Source organism: Eleutherodactylus coqui, chromosome 8 (genome assembly GCF_035609145.1).
Source record: "Eleutherodactylus coqui strain aEleCoq1 chromosome 8, aEleCoq1.hap1, whole genome shotgun sequence".
Taxonomy (NCBI): Eukaryota; Metazoa; Chordata; class Amphibia; order Anura; family Eleutherodactylidae; genus Eleutherodactylus; species Eleutherodactylus coqui.
Window position 1 is genome coordinate 73,598,004 of NC_089844.1, and position 23,097 is coordinate 73,621,100.

The 23,097-nt window shown below is 40.9% G+C and overlaps 1 protein-coding gene across 1 annotated transcript in view; it reads left to right on the forward strand.

Annotated features, from left to right (window-relative positions):
* LOC136577882 (dynein axonemal heavy chain 11-like) overlaps window positions 1–23,097 on the forward strand; it is a 386,682-nt gene that overhangs the window by 341,068 nt on the left and 22,517 nt on the right. The window contains exons 65-69 of the mRNA XM_066577801.1: window positions 651–799; window positions 3,403–3,530; window positions 8,455–8,682; window positions 10,080–10,271; window positions 14,149–14,268. Of these exons, the coding sequence (XP_066433898.1) occupies window positions 651–799; window positions 3,403–3,530; window positions 8,455–8,682; window positions 10,080–10,271; window positions 14,149–14,268 (817 nt within the window). The remainder of the gene's footprint in view (window positions 1–650; window positions 800–3,402; window positions 3,531–8,454; window positions 8,683–10,079; window positions 10,272–14,148; window positions 14,269–23,097) is intronic.

Here is a 23,097-nt window from a genome sequence, read left to right on the forward strand (position 1 = left end):
ATTCTTGATATTCCCACTTTGTTGTGTTTTGTTCTATGTTTTACATGTTATTAGTATCACGTAAAAAATGTGATGGATCATCAGAGCTAAGAAAGAGGCCACCATCAATAATGCCCAGGCCACATCAATTCCTCTGATTAATGCTAGTTTCATTGTTGTCACAGCACCATGTTATTCGACAGGTTGGCTATTAGTTGACATATTAAAAACTACCAGTTCAGAGTTAATGTCTATAGACAACAAGTTAACAAAAAATGAGCCAGGCGATGACCAGAGCATCCTATGATGGACCCAGGTCATGAGTCCTACAGGTCAAACAGAAGACAAGGCCATTTGCACTTACGTTAGAGTTAATCGCTTGCCACTAGGCTGTATTTCTTATGGGTTGATTCATAAATACATTTGCTTTAGCTGACCCAAGAAACTCCAATCCAACATTGTCAATTGCCAGACCAGTATAAGTGAATGATGGGAAGCTGTTCCAACGCCATTGGCTGAAGTTGTCCTCATTCCCGTCTTATCCAAATCGTAAGATTTAGAATCAATGCCTACTTATTATTTTAAGGTTTTATGTCTGAGTTATGGGAACAACTGAGTTCCAACTTTATACAATGTACAATCATTTCATTCTAATATTTTTAATAATTCAGAAACTTTGTGGAAGAGAAACTTGGATCCATGTATGTGGAACGACGTAAAATAGACTTCGCAAAGACCTTTCAGGAGAGTGGACCATCTGCTGCTGTCATCTTCATCTTGTCTCCAGGAGTTGATCCTTTAAAAGATGTGGAGACATTAGGTAGGAGTCCAAGCAATGCCCTATTACAATGCTTTCGGTCTGCCATGTTATTGGTTTATATAATGCACAACTGTGTGGTACAAGTAATAAGTATATCCCTGTATGATAATGACTTCATGACTGATAAATAGAATATCACAGTTTGATCTCCTGTAGCAGAAAGTCTTAGAAACAAAGAATAGCTTCCCATGACCATATCACCCATGTTAATTAGTATCATCCTTTGTAGCAGTGAGTCTATGAGGATGCTTTATAAGTGGGCTATTTGCCTTCACAATATACCATTTCGATGTGTGTTTTTCAGATAATAATCATGTTTAATTGGGGGTTCTGATCCTAGTCATTCTCCCGGTGCTAATTGTTTTTATTCTTTGACTTCGGTATTGACTTTATCGCTTAGCTGTATTTTCAATCAGGACTTTCTGCTATTATTGTTGTTTAACAGATTGATATTAGAAAAAGATTAATCAAAAATGGACCATTGGAGCGCTAAAGGTCTTCTCACAGTGTCCATTGGAGGTATATGTGGGGAGGGTTTCTCCATATATACCTCTAATGTGTATCTTTGACAGATGCCGCTATATAGACATACAAGAACATCTGTTGTCCATAGGCTTCCACTGGAAACAAAAACCTGCATACCATGTGTTATACTTTTATTTTTATAGGATGACTCTGTATGGAATAGCACAGTCAGCTGCATTATGCCATACAGAGGGGTAACTTGAAGCTCCTGGGCCCCAATGCAAAACCTGTAACAGGACCCCCAACTATAATGCTTTATTCATAGTACTAGGCTCCATATATAGAGAAGAGAGGCCTTATAGGCCCCCTTAAGCACCTGGGCCTGGGTGCAACCGCATCCCCTGCATCCTCTATAGTTACACCTCGGATGCCATACAACAAAAAAGATATACTGATGGGTGTACTGTTTTGGCCTACGTCACGGCCTGCAGATTCATTTGATGTAAGGTCATGTTGCTGGTGCATACAACAAAATGCTGTGTTGAAGCAGTCTAATCAATGGATGATGGTCCATAAACTGTAGCTTTCTAGCTGCTATGAAACTACAAATCCTGGCATGCCACCGAACTAACTGTAAACATGGCAGTGTCACTCAGTCTGGGCATGGCCTCCACCTTCCTTCCCAGGTGTGTAATATATGGGAAACCAGTAGATTGCACAGAGAGAGTATTTCTGCCCCTGCCACAGCAAGGAGGAGAAAGGCCATGCACAGACTAAGTGCACTGATATGTGCAGCTCTTTAGCTGGATTCACACAAGCGTATGCATATTTGCATGTACATTTCCACCGTGTTTTTGTGCATTGGGCGTTGCGTATTCGCAGGTGCAAGTCGTGCACAATTGCACATGAAAAAAAACATGCACCAATGCTCTCAGCCATTCAATTGGCAGATTAGTTTAATGAGTTCTTTCCCAGCACAAATGCCACCGGGTTGGTTTTTTTTTTTTACACAACCAAATTGCGCACACCAAATATTCCCATGTCGATGTGTCAGGTCCCTCAAATAAAGTTGCATTCCTCAGATAAGACCCCGGGCGCCGCTCAGTGAGGCGGCATGCAGCTGATGCCGGTCACTTCCTGCTTCTCCTGCATCAGCGCGCGCCTACTCCTCCCCTCTCCACAGTGCCGGCTGAACGTTGCTGTGTCTGCCTGCCTCCTGACACAGTACAGCAGTTGAATCCCCAAAGTGCCGGCTGAACGCTGCCTGCCTCCTGAATCCCCACTGTACTGCAAAATGTAAGTACTGTACGGATGAGTACAGTACAGTAAAGAAAAACGTTTGCAAATAAATACTGCAGTCCTGTGTCAAACCACAGATAACACAGTGATACATATTGCTAATAATGTCCCTGCAGTCCTATGTCAAACCACAAATAACACAGTGATACGTACTGCTATAATGATGTCCCTGCAGTCCTATGTCAAACCACAAATAACACAGTGATACATACTGTTATAATGATGTCCCTGCAGTCCTATGTCAAAGCGCTGTATGCGAAATGTCCAAAAACCTGTTAAATGTTAATTTATTCTTTACAGTTGTGTTTTATATTCATTCAGTATTGTTATTGTTATTGTTTTTGGTATTAAAGACCAGAATTATTCTCTATTAAATAGGGTTTGGTGTGTTTTTGGAACATCTAGAGCCAATTAATTGGATTTCCATTAATTCTTATGGAAATAATGTCCTAAACTAACTTTGATTTCTACTAGAGGCCATTGCTTCCGGACGGATTAATGATGTTAGTTGAGGTTCTACTGTATCTAGCAGCAATACCTTCCCATGGGAGCATTTTTTTAAACAATTATTTTTTTTATAAACAGAGTAAACGTATATAAATGTGGGCCAATCCCTCTAGATGGCTCCTAAAAGCCACATGATCTGGTCTCGCTATGTTAAGTGCTGAGTCTGCTTATAATACTGGTGGCAAGCATTCAGTAACTTTCACAGACTGACATTTCCATGTTAAGTTGTCTTCATATTACAATGTGTTATACTGATAAATGTGTTTCCCTCATCTCTTTCCCAATCTCGTATGTCATTTGATGTGGCGGACATTGTTGGCTGCTCTGTGTAGGTGACAGACTTGGATTCACCATTGACGCAGGAAAACTTAACAATATCTCTCTGGGTCAAGGGCAGGAAGTTCTAGCAGAAATAGCGATGGAAAATGCATCAAAAGAAGGCCATTGGGTTATACTTCAAGTAAGCCGATTCAGTGTGCTATAGAAGTGCTTCATTGCCAAGCTATGAAACGGCACTTTTACAAAAATAATCTGTGCCTCTATGAGATGCTTTTGTGGAGGGAAAATTGGGTGTATGTCCAAATATGTTTTCTTGAATGACACTCTCTGCTTATTTCATTCTGATTGAAAGGAAGATTTTTTTCCCTTTTTTTTGATGGTGAGATTAGCCCCGGATTGTGCTTTTTCAAATGGAGAAATGTAAACACTAGCGACCAATTTAGGTTACGAATAATTTTGCTACTTTTAGCTGGAAACATAATATAAATCGCAGTTAACATTGTAGATACATCGGAACAAATGCATGTATACATCCCTATATATTGGAAAATACTCTTTTTCTAATCTTTATTACTGATTCATAGATTTTTATTCTATTTTCCTTATGACATTGTGTGGGTAGCCAAGTCTGTAGATCTCATTTGTGAGCAGAAGCTTCAGAGATATGTTTTTTAGTGGAAACCTAGCCATTGCACAAATAAGCTAAGGAATTGACCCATAGACTTCTATGGGAGAGCGCTGTGAGCATGCTCTGTGCAGTACTCACTGTGTAGGGCAAAGAAAAGGAATCTAATTTGTTTCATCATCAATTGACAATAGTGCGATCTTGTGTTTTCTGCCTCCAGCTTTATAATAGAGATGCTACTTTTCTTTGCAATGCTGCCTGTGATAATGAGACTAGTAATTATTAGGAAATTATAGTACCAGTGTTTCTGGTGGCGCAATGCCACACAGCTCTGCTACATGCATGTCACACATATGCAGCTCTGCTACATGCACATCACACATACAACTGTGGTACATAGGCATGTGACAGACACACACAGCTGTGCTAAATGCTATGCGTCTGACAGACACAGCTCTGCTACATGACATGTACGTCACAGACACAGCTCTGCTAAATGACATGCGCATCACAGACACAACTCTGATACATGACATGCGCATCACAGACACAACTCTGATACATGACATGCACCTGACAGACACAGCTCTGCTACATGACATGCACATCACAGACACAGCTCTGCTACATTACATGTGCATCACAGACACAGCTCTGCTACATTACATGCACATGTTACAAACACAGCCTTGCTACATGACATTCGCCTGACAGACACAGCTCTGCTACATGACATGCACCTGACAGACACAGCTCTGCTACATGACATGCACCTGATAGACAAAGCTCAGCTACATGACATGCACCTGATAGACAAAGCTCAGCTACATACCATGTGCATCACAGAAACAGCTCTGCTACATCACATGCGCATTACAGACACAGCTCTGCTACATTACATACTTCCATGCTGACTATACACACAGCACATTACAGCCACATCCTGGCCGCTCTAACTACATACACAGCACACTAGACAAATAGCCACATGCAGCGCTACTATATTTATGCTGACTGCACACATTACACACACAGCTCTACTACATCAATCCTGATTCCCACACATTACACACAGCTCCTGGATACAGTTATGAGCCCCTGGTCATGCAGTCCCTGACTCCACCCACACAGGTGATCACATAACGGCAACATCATCACAGGTCCTGGTAGTTTCTGTCGGCTTATCTAGTATACAGTACTACCAAACTACACAATGGCTCTTTCCACAGTAGTGACGTCACCGCAGGTCCTTCAGCCATCCGGATCTCTGTGGTGGTGGTAGGTCGGGGTCTCCTGTCAGGACCGCTGAGTTGTGTTTGACATAATAAAGGCTTATTTGTATTCTCAGTGTGTTATTTTTGTCCTCCACTTCCAAGAGCCCTAACTGTGTTCTTTCTTCTGTCTGTCAGGCTCTGTGTTTTATATATACTGTAGGACCTGTGATGATGTCACCAGGGGCAGAGAATGAGAAGCACACACACACAAACAAACATACATACAAACAGACAAGTTGTTGTTAGTAGTTTGATAAATGGCAAGATTGCTCTCAATAGAAAATCTCAACAGAACAGAAAATTTCAGCCCAGAGTAACAACTGCAACATTTTTTAATTTCTTTTACTACACGTGGAAAATATACCCCCCCCCCCCCCACACACACACACACATATTTAACATAAAAAGATAAAGAGAGATAGATCAGCAAAATTGCAGTCAGAATTTGTATATCAAAAAAAGACACAAGTCCATCAAGCTCAACCCTTCGCCAATGAATGTCCTGCTCATATAACGTAGATATATTGCATGCTACAAAACATAGACAATACATACGGTATCACATACAAGGTGATTTTAAAAAAAGAGGTGCATAAGTAAAGCTAATTTCTTTATACATGAATTAACATACGACAGCCAGAATGACATGAAAAGACAGAACTCTTCAAGTCTGCAATAGAATTGATGACAAAGAATATGTGGGAAAATATTTGAGCGAAATTGGGCTACTGGCTTGATATCTGCCATTTTACCAACAGCACCCACATCAAACATCTATAAGGTGTGTTAAAAACTTGAACAGTTCTTCTATCTTTTTGTGTCCTTCTGGCTGTTTTATGCCAATTCATTTATGAAGAAATCCGCTTTACTCTTACAGTGTTCTTTTTTTAATCACTTTGTATGTGATACCACTCGATATAACATAAAAAACATGATTTGAAAAGAAAAAGAAAAAAATATATATATGATACCAATCACCTGTCTGTAAGTGACTGAATGACTTCGTGAGTTACATGTGATGATGTCACCATCATGTGATCAGTCACCAGGGCTCTGAGCTCCGCCTCTGATCACGTAACAGTGAAGTCATCACAGGTCCTAAAACATGCACAGCCTGACAGCAGCTGTGTGCTTACTGGACCTGTAATGACGTCACCGTCAAGTAATCAGGGGCGGATCTCAGAGCTCCCCCCCCCCCCACCTCCCCCCGGTGACTGAGCACATGCCAGTGACATCACCACAGGTCCTGTAAGCAAATGGCTGCTGTTTGGCTCTGCTGGTTTAGGATCTGTGACCAACTCCAATCCCTGTCATCAGAAACATTGTGTGATTGTTCTCAATGAGAGAAAACAAGTAATCTCGTAGATATGATACCTTTTAATGGCTATAAGATTACCTGTTTTCTGTCACTGAGAACAATCACACATTGCTCTGCTGGCTAACACGGTACCAAATTATATATATATATATATATATATATATATATATATATATATATATATATATAAAAATATAAATAATTGTGTGTCAACATGAATTAGGCACCTAGAAGAAGTTGTTGTTTTGCTGCAAAACTCTGCATGCAGTTACATCTCGGGCAGATATACAAATAGTTAGAGTTGTGGGGTGATTAGATGAGCAGTCTTGCCACCTGGGGCCCTTTAAAAAGGCTTTTAGGGGCTGCTTGTAAGTAGTGATTGCTTTTTCCGCTTGTGTGGATCTTGTTGATAACTAGACGCCTCTACAACGCAATCAAAGAGATTTCGCCAAGTCAACAGAGTCTGAGAGGTGGCGCATTATTGGAATGAGAGAGTCTGGATGGTCGTATTGACGAATTGCTACCACCTGGGCCGTTCTGACCAGACTGTTAGGAGGTGTTGGGACCAGTGGATACGTGAGGGCACACAAGGTTACCGGGCTTAGGACGGCCTTTGCAGACAGTAGAAAGGATCATCTGATCTGCCAACAAGCATGTGCAGTTCCAACTGCTTAGTTGCCCGCCATCCAGAGACATGACACCATCATTACAGGCCCCTGTGTCTGCCCGGACCATTTTTAAGCGCTTGGCTGAAGGAAATTTGGTCTCACGGCTTCCATTACTTGTACTGCCTTTGACACCCACTGTCAATTCCATTTGCAATGGTGTCGTGAATGATAAAACTGGACTGCTAAGGAGTGGAACCAAGTTGTCTTCAGCAACGAATACAGGTTTAGTTCGGGCACAGACGACAGTAAACAAGCCAATCATTATTTGATTTTTATAGATTATCGTTCGTCATTCAGTGGCAGTGGGCATTTACTCGTAAAACCCACAATCCAGCGAGAATCTGAACCGGTGATCAGGCCGTGTGAAAGAGCCCTTATATACAGATGAAACTATCTTCAATATTCTGCTTCATTTTTCTCCCCGTTCCCTTTTTTTTGAAAGTCTTGTAGTTTGTGCTATTTCTTTTCCATCTAAAATATACCTTCTTCCAGCCTATTGAACAAAACTCTCAGCAGATATTCTGCAACCCTCTTCTAAGGGCTCATGCCCACGAGCGCTGCGGGCGCAGGAGTACCACGATTAAAAACAAAAAGTGCCTCTTAGTGATTGCAGAATTCTGCACGGATTTCCGCGGTCTCCATTAATGCTATATTAATGGAGACCTCCCACGGTGTAAATCCGCGGCAAATGGAACATGCCGCGATTTATTCCCACTGTGAAAATCCGCAGTTGAATTCCGCATGTGAGTGTTGGCAGGCAGAAAGCTATTAGGTTCAATAGAACCTAATAGCTGCAGAATTCACTTGCGGATTTCCGGCACGGGAAACACAGTAGAAATCCGTTCATGTGCATTCACCCTAAGCCTAAATATACTGTATTTGTTTTCTTTTTACATATGTTTTACTAGATAGTGCTGTGTGTATAGGAAATTACCCCAGTATCAGAAAGGCTTCCAAGGTTATGTTTGTCTTATTTGAACTGAATGCTGCAAAATGTGGGCAATTAGTTTGAAAAGATCAAGTGTTTCGGAAATATATATCATTTTGATGAACAAGTGCAATTTCGCTGTAGGTAATGTTTCAGAGATCCGCATTAACACATAGTTTGTAATTTACTATGCAAATGTATTTACAACTTTGTGAAACCAGAATCTTCACAGTATAAAACAGGAATGTTGTAAAGAGTAATAATACGATACTTTATATCATACTGTTCACAGAATATTCACCTTGTAGCCAAATGGCTAAACACTCTAGAAAAACTATTAGAGAAGTACAGCGATGGAAGTCACTCTGATTACCGTGTGTTTATGAGTGCTGAACCTGCCCCGACACTCAGGGAACACATCATCCCACAAGGAATCCTGGAAAATGCTATCAAAATTACCAATGAACCTCCAACTGGGATGCTGGCAAATCTGCACGCCGCGTTGGACAACTTTGATCAGGTCAGTGAAACCTCACATAACGTAGATGGTTTCAGCATATATAAAGGTACGTAAAGTATAAGTGTGAATGTCAAAAAGTGAGGTAATGGTGAGACACTGTGAACAAGAGACCGACCTCTATCAGATATAGATGGGAGATTTGTCAAAAGGCAGTGACTATGAAACAAAAACTTTATATATGGGAGCAGATTGACTATTGAAAAGCTGTCAGTTTTCTGGCACAAATTGCATCGGAAAACTGTTTTACATGTTTTGCACCACATTTGGTTTTTTATGCACTTTCAGACACTTTTCATACCAGCTCTAACAAAAGAGTATGACTTTATGAAAAGTGACAAGGCCAAAATACAATATCGAGTGCCAAAAATTGCACCAAATTTGTGCCAAAATTTTTGCTCCATTTTGGTGCAAACTAAGCCAACTAACAGGTGGTATAAAGTTAGACTAGACAATCTAAAAATACGCCAGATTTAAATTCCAGCATGAGCCACTGTGATAAATCTGGTACATTTTAAGTCTAGGTTTACACTAACTATTGGAAAGTATTAGTAAATCTGACCCATTATCTTTGCCGAGAGATTCTGACATAAAGTAGAAGGTTGTTCCATTAAAACAAAATGTAAACTTTTGGGGGAAAAAAAGTCTTACCTCTATCTGCTGCCCTACCCATGCTCTTCGCTCTAGATTCCTCTACAATTTGAACCTCTCATTCCCATCTCCAAGGTATTTCCGGAGCTGCACCACTTCTCTGGAACCATCTACCCCAGACAATTAGGTTAATTCCCAATGCCCACAGCTTTAGGTGTGCCCTAAAAACACATCTTTTTAGGGAGGCCTAACATATTCCTTATCTAAACTCTTCTCACCTACCCCGCCTCTATTTTGGAAACCTGGCCCCCTTCTTCCCATTGCACCTTGACACTACATTGCACCTCCTATTTGTTTATACACAAACATGATTGCTGATCAAATCACACAACTTTATGCATGTCCATATGTATAGTATCCTATGTGCATACTTCCTTATAGTCTGAGCAGGGCCCTCACCCCTATTGTTCAAGATATGCATTGGTTGATTACTGAATGTTACGGCCTATTTTCTTGTATGTTTTCCCCAATTTGTGAATCGCTGTGGAACATGTTGGCACTATATAAAGATTACTATTATTATTACAATTAGTATGGATGACTGTTGCTGACAATTGATTTTCACTTCGTAAGGAGGCAAAAGCAGCCAGGATTATTGATTACTCTACATGAAGGTATAATATGACCACTTAGAAGTATTACAAAGCCACTAACTATACAATAGTTAAAATGTATTATAATACAGGGGGAAAAATTGACATGTCATTGGCGGGTCAGTAATGAAATGTACCCTACTTGCTCTCTTGCAGAACATTCTTGACCAGTGCACCCGTGAACAAGAGTTTAAGAGCATTTTCTTTTCATTGTGCTATTTTCATGCTTGTGTTGCTGAGCGGCGTAAATTTGGCCCCCAGGGGTGGAATAGAAAGTATCCGTTTAACATTGGAGACCTCACAATATCAGTGAATGTTCTATACAACTATCTGGAAGCGAACTCACAGGTATGGTGCCTCGGAGAGATGAAATCTATTGTGTAGCTCTTTTATGCTGCAGCATAAAGCTGCTTTAAAATGTTTTATGCACGTGAAATATATATAATGTATACTTCTATAGAAATGCTGTAGAGCTAGAGCAGGTAGATAGACAGATATATATTTAATAGATAAATAGCTATATATATATATATATATATATATATATATATATATATATATATATATATGTGTGTGTGTGTGTGTGTGTGTGTGTGTGTGTGTGTGTGTGTGTGTGTGTGTGAAGAGATATGTAGATGGATGGATGGCTAAGATACAGTGAGACATCTATGAGGCCACCCAAAATTGTAAATAAAAAGTTGTCTTCTGTGGGGGTGGTCTTCTTAAAGAAGATAGCCAGTATGCATAATATGTGGCAGAACTAAATATCTGTCATAGTAAACTTGGTGGGGATAAGGGGATGGTCTTCTCAAAGAGGAGATAGATAGATAGACAGAGAAATACATAGATGGATAGGAAATGGATGGATAGATAGATAGATAGATAGATAGATATGAGATAGATAGATAGATATGAGATAGATAGATAGATATGAGATAGATAGATAGATATGAGATAGATAGATAGATAGATAGATAGATAGATAGATAGATAGATAGATAGATAGATATGAGATATATCTATCTATCTATCTATCTCATATCTATCTATCTATCTATCTATCTATCTATCTATCTATCATATCTATCTCTCTATCTATCTCATATCCATCTATCTATCTATATATCTCATATCTATCTCATATCCATCTATCTATCTCATATCTATCTATCTTTCTATCTCATATCTATCTATCTCTCTATCTCATATCTATCTCATATCTATCTATCTCTCTATCTCATATCTATCTCATATCCATCTATCTATCTATCTATCTATCTCATATCTATCTATCTATCTATCTATCTCATATCTATCTATCTATCTCATATCTATCTATCTATCTATCTATCTCATATCTATCTATCTATCTATCTCATATCTATCTATCTATCTCATATCTATCTATCTATCTGAGATAGATAGATAGATATGAGATAGATAGATAGATATGAGATAGATAGATAGATAGATATGAGATAGATAGATAGATATGAGATAGATAGATAGATAGATAGATATGAGATAGATAGATAGATAGATAGATGGATATGAGATAGATATGAGATAGAGAGATAGATAGATATGAGATAGATATGAGATAGAGAGATAGATAGATATGAGATAGAAAGATAGATAGATATGAGATAGATAGATGGATATGAGATAGATATGAGATATATAGATAGATAGATGGATATGAGATAGATAGAGAGATAGATATGATAGATAGATAGATAGATAGATAGATAGATAGATAGATAGATATGAGATAGATAGATAGATATGAGATAGATAGATAGATATGAGATAGATAGATAGATAGATAGATAGATATGAGATAGATAGATAGATAGATATGAGATAGATAGATATGAGATAGAAAGATAGATAGATATGAGATAGATAGATAGATAGATGGATATGAGATAGATATGAGATAGATAGAGAGATAGATATGAGATAGATAGATAGATATGATAGATAGATACATAGATATGAGATAGATAGATAGATAGATATGAGATAGATAGATAGATAGATATGAGATAGATGGATATGAGATAGAAAGATATGAGATAGAAAGATAGATAGATAGATATGAGATCTAGATGATGCTGAGACTCTGGGCTCTGTGGGGACCATATCATCACTTCAAGGAGTCCTTGTTCTTCTTTATATTTGGGGTTAGTTGTCCTGCTGCGGAATACAATTAGAGTCAATCAGACGCCTTCTATTTTTGGAAGCATCCTTACTTTGCTGCATTTTTGCCACACCTGCCTAAAACTTTTTTTTATAGTACTGTGTATATATAGATAAATAGTTAGCTAATCCAATATTATTCATTTATTTCTTATACAAATCCCTCTTTCCTTAGGCGCAATGCACACGGGCGTATTTACACTGCCCATAGACATGCTATGCAAAGCCCTTTTCTATGCCCACGAGTGGAAATCAACTGTGATTGTCCGCTCGCTGGGGGAAAATCGCAGCATGCTCTATTTTAGTACAGGCTTCACATTAGAATGTGTGTGATCAACTTTATAGGCAGTGACAATACAGTAGTGCTGGCACCCCATGCACTTGCAGCACTAATTGATAACAGTCTGTATTTGGCTTAGCACTCTAAGTATTTGTATCATCCTATTGCTCCAGAAATATAGCCTCCAATTCAAGTTGCTCCAAATTAGTGAGGTTCGCCACAGCATTGTGAGACACGAGTGTGTCCAAATGTGTTACTTGAGCAATGGGCTGATGTTAATGCATATGTCCATGTCACATCCATATACTTTACGTATGTACATTTCTTAGGTCTGTATGCGATCCATGTGTCATTTTGTTTTTTTATTAAAAAAAAACCCCAAAAACATGGAGGCCATTTTTTTCTAGAATTACCGTATATACTCAAATATAAGCCGAGTTTTTCAGCACATTTTTTTGTGCTGAAAAAGCCCCTCTCTGCTTATACTCGAGTCAGGGAAGGATTGAAAAAAAACCCTCCATACTCGCCTCCCAGCTGGTATCTGTGTTCCCGGCAGCGGTGCGGCAAGCTGCTTCAATTCTCCCCGCTGTTTTCCCCCGCTGTCCTTTCTTCTCAGCTCTGTCAACCTCCGCTGTCAGGCTGTGATTGGCTATGAATGGTCGAGCGCAGGCTGTCAGGCAAGCTGTTTTAGAATTCTTCCTGCTTTCATCTCCCTGGCTCGTCTTTCAAATCCCCCGCCGTCAGCGCTGTGTAGGTAAACTCTGTGATTGGATCAAGTGACGGCTGTGATTGGCTGTCGCTCGATCCAATCACAGTGCTGACAGAGATGACAGAGCCGAGCAGAGAGGACGGCGGGGGATGACAGCGGGGAGAATTCAAGCAGCTTGCCGCACAGACACAGACAGTGGCTGAGAGGTGAGTATGGAGGTTATTTTTTTTCCTAGTATATACTGGAGTATAGCTCGGCTTATACTCGAGTCAATAAGTTTTCCCAGTTTTTTGTGGTAACACTTATTGACTCAGCTTATACCCGGATCAGCTAATACTCAGTAATTATTAACAATCATTGAAAAATGGTGCAAACATGTGTCTTACATGGGCTTTTTTGCCAACCAACCGATTTGAATGGGTGAAGTTGAATCTGAATATTTCATGTTGCAATTTTATCTGCAGTCTGTGTAAAAATACAGATGTCTCTATTGCCCCTTTGACAGTAATGGGTCATTCTGCTGTCTTGCATGTCCTTCTCTGCACTGTGCGTATGCGGCGTGCCAGACGGTACATCCGCAGCACAGAGAAGAAGACATCGCACAGGTACACGGGGGGTCACCGGCGGGGTGCGGGGTCTGACTCCGCTGCGAGATCTTGCAATCGCAATCCGACCCGGCTGTGGGCATTTGGCTTGAAACAGATTTCTTTCTTTAGATATCAGATGCAGCAGAGTTGTTAAGTGTCATCCAGCGCTGCTATATCTATGAAGTTTATATCATACATATAATATACATTCAACCAAAATAGAGTAATAATACAAATCTACAGGTTTGCTGAATTTAGGGTTTCAACTGTTCCTAGCTGATAAATACCTGTGCTGAGAATCCCTAATATGATTCTATGATCTTCTGACCACCACCTATCAGCCTGATGTTCCCAATGCTGTAGTGATAGTGGAGGAGCAGACCTTTAATATCGATATCTACATTGAAAATGTAAAGACTTTTAATATATGTAGGGTTTTCCTATCAGGTTCCGTGGGAAGATCTCCGATACCTGTTTGGGGAGATTATGTACGGTGGTCACATCACTGATGACTGGGACAGACGACTGTGTCGAACGTACTTAGAAGAGTACATGCAGCCCAATCAGGTAACTGCGAGTCCTATTAAAATACAGAGTCAGAGCTCCCTCTTCTGGGATCTGAATCCCTCAGGTTCATGTTTTCCTTTTATGAAATGAGCGCGGTTATAGTCACATTCTTCGTGCTGTATTTACATGCAGTGTGTTGTATCATCTATGGAAGGGAGTGCTGAATCTTTATAATCAGGGTCAATATATAGTGTATTGTAAATCTGCAGTGGATATCAGAGATTACTGCCGGAGGCAGAGCCTATCAATGTGATGTGTATATAATATGTGAGGCGTATATAATATGTGACTCGTATATAATATGTGAGGCATATATAATATGTGACGAGTATATAATGTGCGATGAGCATATAATGTGTGATGAGCATATAATATGTGACGAGTATATAATGTGTGATGAGCATATAATATGTGATGCATATATAATATGTGATGAGCATATAACATGTGGGGCATATATATGTGACGAGTATATAATATGTGAGGCATATATAATGTGTGATTCGTATATAATGTGTGATTCGTATATAATGTGTGATTCATATATAATATGTGATTCGTATATAATATGTTATGAGTGTATATTACAAAGGCTGCCACATAGTTTTCCCGCAGAATTGCACAGTGTGTTGCGCAGTTACACAGGTATGGAGTGCTCATTTTGCTTGCCTCCCATAGAGGCTTCTATAGAGCATGCTGCGTTTTTTTTTTCATGTGCACGCAAAAATGAAAAATAGGAATGAATCTATTGAAATCAATGGGTGCTGTTCTCTGCGTATTGCATGCGCAAATACATGCACTAACACTCTTGCGGGAGTCTGCTCTAAGGCTCCTTTTAGACGAGCCGATTTTCATTTGAACGAGCGAATAAATCAGAGCAAACGAACAACTGATGATGTCAGACAGGCAGATACATCGCTCAGGCTCCCACATCCGCTGTATAAGTGAATGAGCGCTGTTGAAACCGAACGATAAGTGAACAAACCGAACGATGATTTTTATGCCTGCAGAAAATGAATGACGAACAAAAAGCAAACGATTCTCGTTTGCCGTTCAGTCATTGGCTCGTGTTTAGACTGAACGATTATCGTTCACTTGTTTCCGAAAGTACATTAAGGTCTCATGCACACGGGCGATGCATTTTTACGCAAGCCGCATCGCAACCGAAAATCGCATCATTGAAGAATAGCTGCGATCGATTCCAAAAAATGATGAGCGTTATCTCGTAATTCCCACGGGCGTATCACATCCAGCGTTTTTCGTCAAAAGATTGGTCAAGACCTATATTTTGATGCAGCGTAAAAAATCGGCAACCAAAAATGGTCGTCAATTTGACGCTTTGATTCCGCGATTTTTTTTCACGCACCCGAAAATCGCCATGCGAACAAATACATTGGAATCCAATGCTTCATATAGTTGCGATTTTCGCCCAGTGTTTTATCATGGCTAAATAGCCCCGTAAAAATGCTCGTGTGAAAGAACGCTAAAACACCTCTTTTATAAGACCATTTTCAGCCATCATATGTAAAATGTGGTTTACTGTACCTCTAACAAGCAGTGCTGCTAAATGTCCATTATATAACCAGTGTAATACGAGAATCCAATATGGATGATAGCCATAAAATCTTCAACACTCTATTCTAAGCCTGTATTTATAGGGTGAGTGCGATATAGGACAGGGAAAATCTGAAGTACATTGCATCCCTTTAGGGCTCTTTCCCACGAGCGTATATTGTCTAGCTGCTGTTACAGACAGCCAATATATGCTGTGATTTGATGCATTGGATTCCAATGCATCAGATCACATGGCCGTATTCCTGAGACGTAAAAGCGCCCGGACAGCCAATATAGCGCCAGGCGTTTTTAAGCCGAGCCCTAAAGACAGTCCTGGAGTTATCTTTTGGTTCGGAATACGTCGGCCGCTGCATGGGCTCCTATGGGAGCCCATGGCAGCGGCCAGAGGTGGGAGGAAGTTAAGCAGCGTGGCTGCTAAACTCCCTCCCTCTGCTCTCCTTCCCCCTCACAGGCTCGCCTCTGCTCTCCTCCCTGCTTGTTCTTTGCAATGGGAGGGGGTAGGATGGGGGTGGAGCTAAACACCGCCCCTTCCCGCCTTCTTCCATTGCTGGCTGCAGACAAGGGGCGGGGGTGAGGCTAAACTCCCACCCCTTTTCCATAGCCATCAATAGGAGCAGGTGGGGTGTGCTGGCACTTAGCTCGCCCCCCCCCCCCCCCCCCCCCCGTCCAGCCCCTTCCAATTGCAAAGAACGAGCGGGGAGGAGAGCAGAGGTGAGCCTGCAAGGAGGAGGGAAGGGAAAGGGGAGACGGCATGGTAACCTCGACATGTATGCGCTGGGGCCCATGCCATGGGAACAGGCACACAAACGTTAGATTTGTGCGCCCGTTCCCGAACTTCTACACCCCAGATAATAGCGTATATCGGCCGGCCGTGAAAACGCTGGCCGATATACGCTCATGGGAAAAAAGCCTTAACCTGCAATTTGCAGTCTTCTGTGAAGCATTTTTGGGTTAAAACATGCAATTCACATCACTGTATGCGCATTTTTCACACACATGAAAAAAATTGCATGTTTTTCGAGAAGTTGAAATAAAACAACCACATCGCACTCAGGCTTGTTATGGGAATAAATCATATTCCAGAAGATTTCACTGATTTGCTCCAGATTGGTTATAATGAGAAGCTTCATGCATGAATATATGATATACAGTATAGTATACATACTATGAATAATAGTATTTGAACTGACTGTTATCCGTCAGCCCTCAATACTCTTTTGATTTATTCAAAGGAAGTACAATACAAATATAATTGACCATGACGCACCAATTACATGCCACGCCCCCCAACATCATAACAACTCATGATTGGCCTAGTATGTAATGACGCTAATGATTAACATATGTTTATGCCCCAGGTGTATGTCGCTACTTGAACATGTAATTCTTATATACCCAAGTAGCATAGACTTTATTAATATTCCAATCTGAGAGAAGTAATGCAGTCAGAGATAAGAAGTTCCCCCCTTGATAGCTAGTGCTGGGAAGATGCTTAGGGGTTAGCTTCAACATTGTACTTGTACATACCAGGGTATAATATTAAGCTCATTAACCATTTAACTGCTAGCTATTTCCTATGAAGGTGGATATATATATATATATATATGTTTGCCTAGGCTAATATAAGAAACACATTTATATTATTATTACTACAACAGGCCTCATTCAGACAAATGTTTTCTTGCAACTCTTAGCTGCGAGAAAACGTCGCCTGAAAATCGCTACCATGTAAGGCTGCATTCACACGAACGTATATCGGCTCGGTTTTCACGCCAAGCCGATATACGTCGTCCTCATCTGCAGGGGGGGGGAGGATGGAAGAGCCAGGAGCAGGAATTGAGCTCCCGCCCCCTCTCTGCCTCCTCTCCGCCCCTCTGCACTATTTGCAATGGGGAGAGGCGGGATGGGGCGGGGCTAAGTTCCGAGAATTACGTTCGTGTGAATGCAGCCTAAAACATTGGATTCCAATGCTTTCATTCAGATAGGTAATTTTTTTTTTGCAGGGATCGGGCAGGGGAGCTTACCTGCACCAGAGCTCGTGAAAGAAGACAACTGGCTCTATTTAGCTATTTAAGTTAAATAGAGCCACTCTGCCAAGCGCTGCTGCAGCGTCCATTCATGCGATTGGATGAAAAAATGCAAATTCCTTTGGGAATTGGATATGCGCAATACAGCATTTTGCGTAAAAACACAACACTCGTGTGAAAGAGGCCTCACATGCAAATCAAATGGGCATGTGGGTGCAATGCAATTTTTTCACGCTCCCATAGGAAATCATGGGGAATTCTCACAGCAGAATTGAACAAAACTAGAACATGCTGTGGTTTTGCGATCTCGCACTTTTGTCATGATATGCAGATATGCATGGACTCGTTGAAATCAATGGATTTTTCCTATGCGAATTTCATCAATATCACAATCGGCAGAAAATCGCACAGGAATATCTCCTGTGAGCCATGTGCGAGACGCATGAAAAGAACCCATTATTTTCAACAGGTTAATTTACATGAGCAATTTTGCACTTGCATCAATAGTGTGAAAATCATAGCATGTCCTATTTTTGGGCAGTTCCGCTGCAAGAATTGCCCATTATTTATTATGGAGGCATGAAAAAATCATATTGTACTCGCATGTCCACCATGTCCATGTGCTTTGCATATGAGTACGATGTGATTTCTTTTCATTTGAAGTATTTTAAGCCCATGCGATATTTGTGGGGTTTTTTCATGCTTATGAACAGCACATGTACAGCAATGTGAATCGCTCATTATTAACATGGAAATACATAGTAGAAGCCTGAAAAATCAGTTTGAGCAGCCTTATTCTCACAAGCAATGCGTTTTTCAGCCGGCCGCACCATATCAGAAAAGCGCATTGACGGGAAAAAGCCACAACCAGCTCGCAGCAAAATCTCATGTGTTCTTGCCCATTCGATTGTGTTCATATGCGACAGCCTGGAATTCGATCGGCCAGGGAGAAATCCTTTAGCGCAGCTAAACTCCCTCCCCCTCACTCCCACTCCCTTTGCCGGCTGATTGCGGGAATAGAAGCTCCCGTAGAAGCCTATGGGTGCTGCCAGTTGTGCTAAACTCTCTCCCCCTCCCTTTACCAGAAGCTCCCATAGGCTTCTAAGGGAGCTGCCAGCTGATTGCGGCCAGAAGATAGGGCAAAAGCTATCTTTTCCTGCCGCATGTAAAAGCAGTCCCCGGAAACGGCAGCATATGCGCCATCTTTTCCGGGCTGACCGATTTTACATGGCTAAACATCACCCATCTGAACGAATGCATTGAAATCCATTAGTCACGATTTACGGCCAACGTTTTATCACGGCAAAATAGCCACGATAAAATGCTTGTGTGAATAAGGCCTGAATGCGTACAATATAGGCTTCGGATTTTCCCACGATGCAACAGCGCTACAAATCGCATGTATGTGAAGCCCATGCTTTCCAATGGGTTCCTTCACATGACATGAGCGATGTTTTGTGGGCTGCTACATTGCAAGAAAAAAAATTGCGGCGTGCTGAATATTGCCGCAATTCGCGGTGCTTTGTAGCCCATGATTCCCTAAGGAGCCTTCCTTTGTGCTGCATCACATTGCACGAAAACGTGGTTTTCGTGCAATATGATGCAACTTTTACAGTCGGGAGTCCTACAGTTTGAGCCCTAAAATAAGGCCTATATGCATGTAAAAGCAAAAAAAAACCATCCCCTATCAGGCGCTGTCCACTCAGACGCACTTCTTCTCCACAGCTCCAGCTCACTTGCTTGTAGTTTTCACCCAACGCTTCCTGGTCAGAAGTTAAAAAAACCGCCTCCAGGAAACGCTGGCTCTGATTGGTTCTTGAATGCAACGGCTCAACCAATCACTGCAGCACTCAATGGTCATGGCCACATAACAGGCTAAAATGGAACCACTGATTTCAATTGATTTCAGTGGTTTCGTTTTCACTATCGGACATGCCCTATCTTTCCTGCATGTAGTATTAACTTCTTTTTTCAAACTCCTGTGCTATGATACCGAGTTTGAACGCCTGGCGAAAAACCTAATTTATTCGCAACTACACTCCGTGCCAGCATTACAAATCAGCTGTTTACCCTGAGTCCACATTCTGAAAGGGGTTATGCATGTTGGCACAACCCAATGAAGTTCCTCTAGCTCGCCATGGCAGTGCGGCTGGGTTGTAGTTGCTACCTTTACAACCTCTAGTACTATGACACTGGGCATAAAATAAGTTATAAAATATGCAAATCGGCATTGTGTGAACAAGATATCAGATTTTAATTGAAAAATTGCTGCATGTCCTATTTTTGGGCAAGTCACAGCTATTCTCCCTGATTTTTCACGGCTGGCTGCGGCATCTTGCAATGAGCTGACGTCACAGCCCCAAAATCCCTCGGCCGGTAGAACTGCTGTATTCACTTTATATGCCTCAATAGAGGCATTTGTTTAAAGGAGATGTCCCGCGCCGAAACGGGTTTTTTTTTTTTTAAACCCCCCCCCCGTTCGGCGCGAGACAACCCCGATGCAGGGGTTAAAAAAACCACCCGCACAGCGCTTACCTGAATCCCGGCGGTCCGGCGTCTTCATACTCACCTGCTGAAGATGGCCGCCGGGATCCTCTGTCTTCATGGACCGCAGGGCTTCTGTGCGGTCCATTGCCGATTCCAGCCTCCTGATTGGCTGGAATCGGCACGTGACGGGGCGGAGCTACACGGAGCTACACGGAGCCCCATAGAGAAGAGGAGAAGACCCGGACTGCGCAAGCGCGGCTAATTTGGCCATCGGAGGGCGAAAATTAGTCGGCACCATGGAGACGAGGACGCCAGCAACGGAGCAGGTAAGTATAAAACTTTTTATAACTTCTGTATGGCTCATAATTAATGCACAATGTACATTACAAAGTGCATTATTATGGCCATACAGAAGTGTATAGACCCACTTGCTGCCTCGGGACATCTCCTTTAACTCCATCCCCTCCCTATTTTAGGAGTCAAAATATGTTTTTATTAGAGACATTGTACATAGAATATAAGTCGACAAACCGTAAAGTCAAACTGAAATAGCTGTTGTATAGGAAACTATTGACAAAACTAAGAAATCAATTGAGATAATTGACTATACCCTAAACAGCAAGATTTATACCGTCTCTGCAACCTATTTTATTGAAGCTTAGCTTCCTTTATCTATACTCGTCAAGCAGCTTAAAATGACAAGAACAACAGCTTTACTTTGTTGAACCGTAAAAAATATTTGTAAGGCAACTTTATCTTATAAGGGAAGGATCACCCAAGGGCAATCCCTAACTGGGGGCAAGAATGGAAAGATGACAAAGGGGGAGAAAGAAGAAAAGCTCGCATGATTGTTTTTAACATGTATATATTTTTTTTTAAATTAGTATATTTACGCTAAAATACAGTATGGGAATGGGTTCCTCATTTTGTTTTGAACGTTTTGATATATGCGCATACCGCGACGGTTTTGGTTGGCATCGGCTTTTGGGTTACTTTCTATGTATATATTTTTATTTTATTCTGTAATTTTGTTTTACCTACTTATGTAATTATTTTTTGTTACTATGTCCCCCATGACATCATATAAGACCTCTGGAGGACATTCAGATGGTCTTTTTTTAAATTATTATTTGACATTTTTCCACTGTAGCTGGGGCATCCATAGGAGCTCCAGTTACAGGGAAAACACCCCCTGTAGTGACAGTAGTCACTGGCAGAGCTAATCAGGGTCTGCTAGGACCCTGCAGCTCTGCTGTAACAGGGAATCCTGGCAGTCACGTGACTGCCGGCTCGTTTAGTGGAAGAAACACTTCCACGTTCACTCTTTAGTACATAGCACTCATTGAGCACTACGTACTAGTGAAAGGAGAAAGCAAAAGGGGTTAAAAACCACTTCTCCCTCCTCCAGGTTATCAGCTGTGTCCAACAGCTGACAACCCGTCCTGCTTCTGCTTGATTGCAGAAGCAGAGGCTTTAATTCCACGCCATATTTTTTACTAGCGGCTGGGATTAAAGCCCAGGACCAAGCGCTGTAATTTTACTGTGCTTGGTCCTTAATGGGTTAAACATCTTGCAACATGAATGCATTTTTCATATCACATGAAATATACATACAATAATTACCCATTTTTGCCTGTTTTACCCCAGCTGTGTCACTCTTGTAAAAAATGTTTTTAACCTGAATGGTCATAATGCATGCGCAGAAGCTGTATCTAAAGCTACAGTGTGTCACTGCTACAACCATTGGTTGGCTGCAGCGGTAACGTTGTTGACACCATTGAGATCACCGCTTCCGCCAGTGATTGGCTACAGGGGAGGTCATATGATGTGTCAACATGATATCACTGAATGAGCAGACACTTTTAGAGTACCAATGAAACAGCAGGGAATAACTTTTTGTTATTTTATACTATTATAATCAGTTTGAAAAAAATGGGTTTTGACAACCCTTTTAAGATTATCTACACAGATCAGTCGTGCCTACATATTGATATAGCGCTAGTACAACACTATTGGACTTTTCATAGCAAATGCATTTCTTTTTAATTCTCCCTAACATTTACCAAATGTCCTACTGTTTCCTTATTACAAAGAAGAAAAAACATACAAATGAGAAACGAAAAATTGTTTATTGTGACCGGTAAGATGTTGGAAAGCTGAGCAGTGTAAATAACCTCCGTATTGCAGTTAAGATATTGAAGACCTGCATGTAAAGCAATTAAACTAAATAACAATCACATTGCTGGAACAATCAAAGCTCCATGTGGCATGTTTTATCGTGCGGCAAACATATCCATGATAGGGCAGAAAAACGATGTTGTGTTAACCTTCCTCATTATCGCTACTTCCTGCTTCATATTTTGTCCGCCACATCTCAGAGGGATAAGCACACTGTATACATGCAGTCATTATGGCAGGAGATTTGCATTGGAGTAACCATTGTTGAGATACAGTACTTTACACAACAATGTTACATTTCTTGCAAGGATATTGTATTGGGATATAATCTTTAAAAAAAACAATGCTAAATGAAGGCAATACACTGTGTGTTCTATTAGAGCATATGGACACCATAGAGGGGGTCCACTGCTTCGGACCACCCTCTATGAGCTTGAAACTCAATGTCAAATGTTGCATACAAGGTTGGATGACTTTTTTGCAGAAATTACAGATAGCTTGTGCTGCTCAAGCAGGGCAGACATTTAGAGAATAGACTTTTTGGAAGGGCGACATCATAAGA